This window comes from Hylobates moloch, unplaced genomic scaffold (assembly GCF_009828535.3).
Source record: "Hylobates moloch isolate HMO894 unplaced genomic scaffold, HMol_V3 SCAFFOLD_10, whole genome shotgun sequence".
NCBI classification, from domain to species: Eukaryota; Metazoa; Chordata; class Mammalia; order Primates; family Hylobatidae; genus Hylobates; species Hylobates moloch.
The window spans coordinates 34253223-34262164 of record NW_026652285.1 but is presented as its reverse complement, the minus strand read 5'-3'; the positions used below and the strand labels follow the sequence as shown (position 1 = coordinate 34262164).

The window sequence follows — 8942 nt, the reverse complement described above, 5'->3', positions numbered from 1 at the left end:
GGCTGCCATCACGCTGTCACCTCTCAACATGACAGAAAAAAAAAAGAAAAAACTTTTACCCCAAAATATGTTTCATTGCCATAATTTGAAATGGCCCCTGCAAAGCGGTTTTGTGTTGAGGGTGCGGGAGGGATTTGCATCTGTAAAAAAATCTCTATTAACCTAACTAGATCTTTCCCCTCCCAGGCCCTCCCAATTCTGAAGAGATTAACTGAGTCTAGCACTTTTTTCCCCCTTCGTTAACAGGTGAAACCAAATTCGGACGGCCCAGCATCCCACAGCCTTGCCCTTCCCCAGGCTTTGCTACAGCCAGCAGAGCCCTCGAGCTGACACAACCCTTTCCTGAGTACACAACCTCCCTCTCCACTGCCCCGGCCTACAACAGCGATGTCAGGACTTTGACCAGGGTGATTCTAGTCCCTGGGCACTCTTCTTCCTCCATCAAAGACACGAAGCGGCTTGCCCAAGCCTTGGCCTCCTTATCAGCCACTCTTCCTTCACTCCTGCAGTCCTAGGGGTCTCACCCATTCAGAGAGACTCCAACCTGAATGAGCCCGAAATATCTCCCGTTCAAGAAACTACAGCCTGGTTGGATTCCTCCTTGGCCCAACAGTTCCCCCTCTGGACTTTTCTTTCCACAGCTCCTCCAGCACCTACCACCCATCCCCAATCCATGCTCCAATCCATCTGTTATCAGCTTCCAGGACGATTTTTTTTTTTTTTTTTTACAAATTTTTTCTTTTTCTTAAGAAAAAATAAAATAGAGACGGGGCTTCACCATGTTGCCCAGGCTGGTCTTGAACTCCTGGGCTCCAGCGATTTGCTTGCCTCGGCCTCTCAAATTGCTGGGATTACAGGTGTGAGCCACCGTGCCCGGCTGTGATTTTAAACTACTAACAGTAAACATTCATTCCCACCCCACCAACTCCCCGCCCCATAAGGCTTTTTCTTTTTCTTTTTTTCTTTTTTTGAGACGGAGTCTTGCTCTGTCGCCCAGGCTGGAGTGCAGTGGCGCAATCTCGGCTCACTGCAAGCTCTGCCTCCTGGGTTCATGCCATTCTCCTGCCTCAGCCTCCCGAGTAGCTGGGACTACAGGCCACCACCGTGCCCAGCTAATTTTTGTATTTTTTTTTAGACGGGGTTTCACCGTGTTAGCCAGGATAGTCTTGATCTCCTGACCTCGTGATCCACGCGCCTCGGCCTCCCAAAGTGCTGGGGTTACAGGTGTGAGCCAACGCGCCCGGCCCTCCCATAAGGCTTTTTCTAAAGCCCAGCTTTAACATCTCTGCTCTGCTCAGAGATGGCCCTGGCTTCCGATTGTCTGCTGAAATGCCCCAGTGGGGCTTGCACTGTGGCTTAAATGATCTTCAATGACGCCTTCAGGTTTTAGCTGACACCACACCTACCAGTCCCTGCGTGTCTCACTGAGCCATACTGAAAACTTTCCCCCACTCCCTGCCACCGCTCTTGTGTCCTTTGCCTCTGAATAAGCTCATAGCCACTTTCCAGTGGGAGGAAAAGACCTTCTGGCTGGTCTCATTGCTTTCCCCAATGCCCGCTCCATCTGTTTGCCATATGATTATGTGTCTCTCCTGATGTAAAATCTAACCCCCTGCCCGAGGTCTTGTATTATACAACCCAGCTCCTGCATGCCCCTCCCAGCTTCATCTCCTATCACTCTTCCTCCAGCTTGCTATGTTCCAGTCGCGCTGATCCTGAAATGCTTCAAACACACTGTGAGCCTTTGCAAATACTATTCCCTTTCCTCTCACTTTTCCATGGCTGGCTTCTTATACTTTAGGCCCCAGCTTCAGCCTTCCCTCTTCAGAAAGGCCTTTCCTGACGACCACTCTGGCAAGATTGGTTCATTCTATCCCTGTCTTGGCATCTTTTTTTGTTTGTATCACCTCTCAGTCAGTAATGGAATTTTTTTTCCTGTGTCTTTCCTGCAATTATAAGTTCCTTGAGGAGACTGTGTCTGCCATGTTCGTGGTTGTATTCCCAGTGCCACTGCATAGTATGTATTTGTTGACAGAATGAATGAATGATTTTTTTCTACATTCTTGACATACCCAAATTCTGTCTATCAGATCCAGGACCTGACACACAGTAGATACTCAATAAATACTTCTTGACACACTAGTTTTAATTAATGCTGATTTCTGCAGGAAGCTTTCCCTGATTACTACTCTGCCCCTCACTCCAAAATGACTTCTCTCTCCTTAGACCCCTCACAGCACCTTATCTGTTCTCTTTGGAGGCCCTGAGTAAACCGTGCCTTGTGTTGTAAGCCTCTATCTTCACGTGTCACCTAAGCTCTCTCAGGAGCTTTTCAAAATATAGTAGATTCTTCCCCAATTATTTACATTCATAATGCTGCATCAGGCATCACCTGGCATGGGCAACCCATGAATGTTTGTTGAAAGAAATGAATCAGCCAATGTGATGGTGGGTGGGAAAAGGAAGGAAGGGTGTAAATGTCCCATGGTTTCTTAGTCACTAAACAATTGACTCTTGCATTTCAGGGTAGCAAGTCCCTATTCTGCCTATCTCATATTGGAGGCTGCATGACTCAAAGAAAGTGCTAAACAGTGCAATTTCCCCTGCTTCTTTAGCTTTTCAACAAACAGTCAAGGGTTTCCCAGCACTTCTGGGACTTAGTTCTCCTCATGGGAACTGTAGAGAAAAATAGCAGCTCCATACAGTAGCAACTCAAGACAGTTAATGAATTTGAGGGGAGGAGAAGCAAAGAAAAAGGAAATAAACATTTATTGAGTTCTGAGCTGGAAGCTTCAGTCTTCTTTCTGCCTTCCATGATTATTTATTCTTCACAATAATGCTGAATATGTAGTATTCAACAATCTCTAGGGTGTTGGCTGTATTAGAAAAATGCATTCAAGGTATCTAAATAAGACATCTGCCACACATTAGGCCCTCATTAAATGAAAAGTATTATTTCCTTTTGCCAGATGGGGAAACTGAGGCCCAGAGAAATGCCTGATAACACAGGCCAAAGCCAGCATTCAAATCCTGATTGAGGCCAGGTGCAGTGGCTCACCCCTGTAATCCTAGCACTTTGAGAGGCCAAGGTGGGCAGATCACCTGGGGTCAGGGGTTCGAGACCAGCCTGGGCAAAATGGTGGAACCCCGTCTCTACTAAAAAATACAAAAATTAGCTGGGCATGGCAGCAGATGCCTGTAATCCCAGCTACTCAGGAGGCTGAGGCAGGAGAACCGCTTGAACCTGGGAGGCAGAGGTTGCAGTGAGCCAAGATCGCACCATTGCACTCCATCCTGGGCAACAAGAGTGAAACTCCATCTAAAAAAAAAAAAAAAAAATTCTCGTTGAGTGAAGTCCCGAGCTCCTCCCCTAAACTGGTGAACACATAGGTTGTGTTCACATAAATGAGTGATTTACCTCTTCATAGCTTTCTGCTGGCAAAAGTTTCAAGTCTTGTTTAACATTAGGCAATTTTTATTATTTTGGTACCCTGTAGTTCCTATTTTTCATTGTCATGAAATTGCTTCCAATCTGTGTTCAAGAGCCTCATTTAAATTTTATTCAGAGTATTCTATGAAAAGAAACAGGCCTCTAAGAAAATATGTCTTTTCCTGGCACAAGTACTGGTTAACTGGTTTTTGTAACCAATAACAAGCTATTGGTAACAGGAGATGGGAAGGATGCCTTTTCATGTTTTCTCTCAGGTATTGTTTTCCTTCTGATTGGAGAGAGCTGAGGTGTGTGACTTTACACTCTCCTCTCTCTTCCTGCTTTTGCTGGGTGGAGGAAAGGAGCCCTAGAGAACAGCCACAGGGGCAGCACTGAGCTCACAACTGGTCAGGAGCACCAGAGGGACAAGGGACTCCTTTAACGAACTCTAATAGCCTAAGGTGAGTGACTAAACCGCCTTTGGCCTGAACAGAGAAGCCAGGCAAAGAGGCACCCCAAGGGAGGCTTAAAATCAGTTTCCCTGGGGTCTAAAAACAAAATACAGGGGATGGTTTCAGACTAGAAGAGACGTCCATAAGAGCTGAAGGTTATTACTAGCATTTATCATTTACTAGACTGAGTACTTGCTGGATTTCTATCCCATAAAATGGGCACTATTAGTATCCCAATTTGCAGAAAAGAAAACCAAAGCACTGAGAGGTTAAGTGGCTTGTCTAAGGTCCACCAGGATGAACTGGGATTAACTGGCTCAACTGGGGTAAGAAAGGTATCCAATATATTTCTTTTGCTTTAATATTCTTAAAAAGGCAAATCTAATTCAAGACTTTAATGTTCGACGTTTTATATATTTAAAACAGGAATAAGGTGCAAGATTCAGGGATGCAATCAATTTCAGATAAAGCACATGTGTGGCCTTGCAACGAAAGAACTTCCTGCCACCTAGTGGCAACCTATGCTTGCTGCAGGGGGGCAGCCAAGAATCCCAGGCCTCCTGGTGCAGGCGCTGCAAACCATAACTTGTGAAAGTCGAATCTATCAAATATCACCGGTATTCACTCCTATTTGTAAAGGTTATTGCCAAATAAGTGTGATATGAGAAGTCAAGACTGTTTTTCAGTGACCCCCACCTTTCTCCCTCACCCCTGCCCTCTTGAGTATTCCTTTTGCCTCTGCACTCCGTGGGTACGCTCCTTTTATGATAAACACTTTGCGGATAGTCATCTAACTAATCTGTGCCCTAGAGAGTCTATAAGCATCCTGACCAGGGGTAGAGACTTGTCTTACTCATCTGTAAATCCCAAGGCCTGGCACAAAGGAAGTATCCAGTGAATGTTTGTTGAACGAATAGAAGTGAATGCTTTTAACCCAAACTCCATGACTCAGGCCAAGATTAAGCAGCAGTTTATTTGAATACTCTATATAGTAAACATTTGAAGAGGGTGGGTGGGAGAGTGGAAGGGGCTTCTCAGGGAAGTGTCCAAGGCAGGACAGGGCAGGAGGCCCTTGGGCCGTTGACCTGTTTACAGGGCCGTGGATGCCCGGAACTTCTGGGTCAAACAGAACACGGCAGCCGTGAGGGCCGTGCACTGACGGGCCAGGAGTTTCACACTCAGGTCGTGGTAGCCTCTCTCGCAGGTCGATTTAGCAGCCTCTACAAACTGATGGTAGGTATACACCACATCCCTCAGGTTCCCTGCTGCCTCCCTGTTCCGGGTGGAGCAGCGGCTACAGTCCGTGAACTGAAAGCACAGGCCGGCCAGCTGGACCAGGTGCTGGAAGGTGTCACGCACAGCCCCCTGCATCTCTTCGGGGGACTGGTCCATTCTGATCACATGCTGACAGCTCGACAGGAGCTTCTGCGAGCCCATGCAGAGGCGGCTCCGGCTTTCGGTAAAGTGCCAGGTGCACTTCTCTGGGGGATGTTTCTTTCCAATCCCCCAGGAAGTTTCTAAAATGTCTTGTAGCTCCAGCAAGCTCTCCATGAGTTGGATGAAGCCCTCAGGGGTGCTGGCGGGGGTGGCTTTCAGCTGTCTCAGTGCCCTGGAGCAGTACTCTGGCCAGATGTGGCTTTTCCTCGACAGGGGTGCGGTGCTGCAGCTGTGGGGTCGGGCAGGCCTCCAGGGCAGAACCACTGGGCTTCCCGCAGAGGGCGGTGAGGTGAGGGGGGCCGTGGGGTGTGCTTCCAAGTCCCTGTCTTCTTCCTCTGTCTCAGGCTGCGGGCCACGGAAGCATGTGGCATAGGAGAACTGACAGCTGCACTGGTCCATCCCTATCCTGGGAGCCACCATCTCATTCATGCCTGCAAAACCCAAAGATGTGGCCATCCTGAGACTGGCAGAGACTTCAGGATGGCTTTCTGGGGCAAAGCACAGAAAAGACTTCTCAGCAGAAAGGCAGATGCTAGAGCTGTCACTTTTGCCTTCTGAGAATAAGCAATGGTTTGAAGTTTCTAAGTGAGGATCCTCTTGTGGACATGGTAGTGATTCTGGCAGAGAAGGCTCAGGATTAAAACAGACCCACTCAGGGCTGTCCCTAGGGGCTATATCTTCCCCTGTCACATGGTTAGGTGCCTCTGCCTTGATCCCCTCTGGAGGGAGGGCTGATGAAATTGTCTGCTTCCCAAGAAAGCAACCAGGGTCTAAACCCAACTCTACGAATAGCTTTTGTTCTTGAGCCTGGCAGGCTTGCCCTGGGGGTTCTCTGCTCTGTCCTTGAGGGTCTCTAGGGGGACGTGGTGGGATCTGCTCAGTCCCTGTTAAAGGAGCATCCAAAGAAAGGGAGGTTACTATTTTACCAGCTGGAGAACTAATATCAAGAGTCTGTGAAACATTATTTGACACATCACCCAGGGAGTCACCTGAATCCTTCCTAGATTCCTCCTGAAATATGTTGGTGCCATTTTTGTTTGTAACTTCTCTGTCTCTTTGCAGAGATAGTTGTCCTTGTTGCTCTTCCTTTGTAGGGATAGAAGCTATCTTCTCTCCTGGATTTATTCCACATTCATCACTTCTAGGCTCATCTCTAGGAGACAACAAAGGCTCTGTGTATTTGGGGGCAGTTTCTTGTATATGATTTGTACAAAAAGATTCCAATCCCATTTCCAACTGGACATGGGGCTCCAACTGGAGCTCTAGTGTGTCTCCTTGAGAGACATTATTTAGCCCTGGGTTGCTAGCCAGGCAGGCTCTGTCTGGGTTAGGGTCACCACTGGAGAGGGAGAAGGAGCTGTCCCCATGCTCTATGGTCGGTTCTTTGGGGGCAATCCCATCCAGGTCTTGAGATAGAGATAAGATTTGGGAAGGCCTTGCCTGAGCAGTATCTGGGCCAGATGAACCTGGGTTAGAACAGTGAGGAGTGCTTGCTGAGGAGCTGGCAACAGGGACAGCATCAGAATTCTCTTTATTGTTGGGGTCAATCCGGAAGCGAATGGCAGAAATAGAAGACACTCGAGAGTCGATGACTGATTTGGTTTCCATGGTCTCGGGCTCCATCTCCATGACCCTGGAGGCTGGGTTTGTGCTCTTGGTCTCCCTTAGAGGAGCTAGCAGCCCCAAGGCCTTGGTCTCCAGAAGGCCAGGCTCACCCTGCATGTCCTGAAGAGAGGACACAGTTGGGGAGGGTGCACCAAGGGCCAGGTAGGGCTCCCTGTCATAGTAGCACACGTCGTCTACACTCTCCAGGGAGGCTGATGGCACCAGGGGAAATGAGACCTGAGAGGTGTAGTCGGTCTGCAGGAAAGACCTTCTTTTCCTCAGGGTCTTGGCATATTTCTTCACCCCTCCCCTCCTGCTTGGCTGTCTTCCATCTGGCCCACAAGGCAGGCTGTTCTCAGGGCTAGAAGTGCTGGCCTTATTCTGCAAGCTTGTGGCACTGGGTTCTGCAGCAGAAACATCTCTGGGCCCTGGGAGTCAGGAAAGAAAAAATACATTAAAAAGCAGAAAAAAAAAAAAGAGGTTAATAGAGCTTAGGCTCAGGCCTTGGGCTTGCCTGGGTTTAAATTCTGGCTAGGCTGTGTAACCTTGAGCAAGTTCAATCCTGATCTCCTCAACTTCCTCATCTGAAAGATGGGGATAATAATTGTGACAGATTTTTTTTTATTTTTTTGAGACAGAGTCTCGTTCTGTCACCCAGGCTGGAGTACAGTGGCGTGATCTCGGCTCACTGCAACCTCTGCCTCCCAGGTTCAAGCAATTCTCCTGCCTCATCGCCCCAGAGTAGCTGAGATTACAGGCATCTGCCACCATGCCTGGCTAATTTTTGTATTTTTAGTAGAGATGGGGTTTCACCATATTGGTCAGGGTGGTCTCGAACTCCTGACCTCAAATGATCTGCCTACATAGGCCTGGGATTTCAGGCATAAGCCACTGCGCATGGCCGACTTTTTTTTTTTTTTTTTTTTTTAGACAGGGTCTCACTCTGTCCCCCAGGCTATAGTGCAGTGGTGCGATCACGGCTCACAGCAGCCTTGACCTCCTGAGTTCAAGCAATCCTCCCACCTCAGCCTCCCAAGGTGCTTGGATTATAGGACTGAGCCACCACACCCAGCTGTGATAGACATTATTAAATTTTTGGATGCCTAAGATCTATTTAATTGTCTTTTGGTCACAGCACCTCAACTTCTGTTTAGGGAATGACATTTCCCCAATGGTTAGAGTCTGCTGGAACTGTTCATGAAGATGCTCTGTCCACGCCAACCAATCCGCTACAAATTCCCCAGAATTCCAAACTCAAAGACATTAAAAAAAAAAAAAAAAAAAAAAGCAGAGCCATTCTTTCCAGCCACAATAGCTTGATAATACAGGTAGGGAATCCTCTGACTAGACTCAGCCTGGTTGCTGTCTATTTCTGAACCCAGGTCTTCAGTCTTGCCAGCAATTCTATAAACAATCTTACTTCTTAACACTTTTTCTTTGTGCTGATGTTAACCCAAGTCTTTTAGTGCCAGTGGTGCCCATCAGTGCTGCCGTGCAGGTTAAATGAATTAGTGCATTTTTATAAAGCACCCAGCACAAGGCCTCTGCCTCATTAGGTATTCACTAAAAGGAAGCTGCTCTTACTATTGCCATTTCATGTCTGAATGTAAAGGGGCCACGATTCTGTCACAGGCATCGAGTTTTGTGCATCCCAGGATGGATCTTTCTGGGAGGAGAGGCACTATTGTGAAGGACCCTTGGGAATCAGCCAGAAGGAATTAGGATCAGAGCCTAGCACTTGAGAATCAGAGAGCTTGTGTAGTCAGACCAGTCATTTCTAACCTGGCTGTGTGCTATTAGAAACCTTATCAAGTCCTAGGCTGCTCCCCAGAATCTCTGAGGAGTCAGAATCTCTGAGGCTAGGGCCTAGGAATCTATAAGGTTTTTTTTTTTTTTGAGACAGAGTCTTGCTCTGTTGGCCAAGCTAGAGTTCAGTGGTGCAATCTCTGCTCACTGCAGCCTCTGCCTCCCAGGTTCCAGTGATTCTCCTACCTCAGCCTCCTGGGTAGCTGGGATTA

General features: G+C 47.8%; 2 protein-coding genes across 6 annotated transcripts in view; one reads left to right on the top strand and one right to left on the bottom strand.

Moving 5' to 3' along the window:
• The window catches only part of EXOSC3 (exosome component 3), a 31620-nt gene extending 31225 nt beyond the window's left edge, over positions 1-395 (top strand). The window contains exon 5 of the mRNA XM_032164192.2: positions 247-395. The gene's annotated coding sequence lies outside the window, so the exon portion shown is untranslated. The remainder of the gene's footprint in view (positions 1-246) is intronic.
• Positions 396-4836: 4441 nt separating this feature from the next.
• Positions 4837-8942, bottom strand: part of FRMPD1 (FERM and PDZ domain containing 1) — a 152692-nt gene continuing 148586 nt past the window's right edge. For 4 of the 5 annotated variants that reach the window (XM_058445944.1, XM_058445946.1, XM_058445943.1 and 1 more), the window contains one exon: positions 4852-7352. In XM_058445944.1, the coding sequence (XP_058301927.1) occupies positions 4972-7352 (2381 nt within the window). In that variant the 3' untranslated portion in view covers positions 4852-4971. Of the gene's footprint in view, positions 7353-8942 lie in introns of all 5 variants that reach the window. The other variant, XM_032164188.1, reaches the window with a different exon arrangement.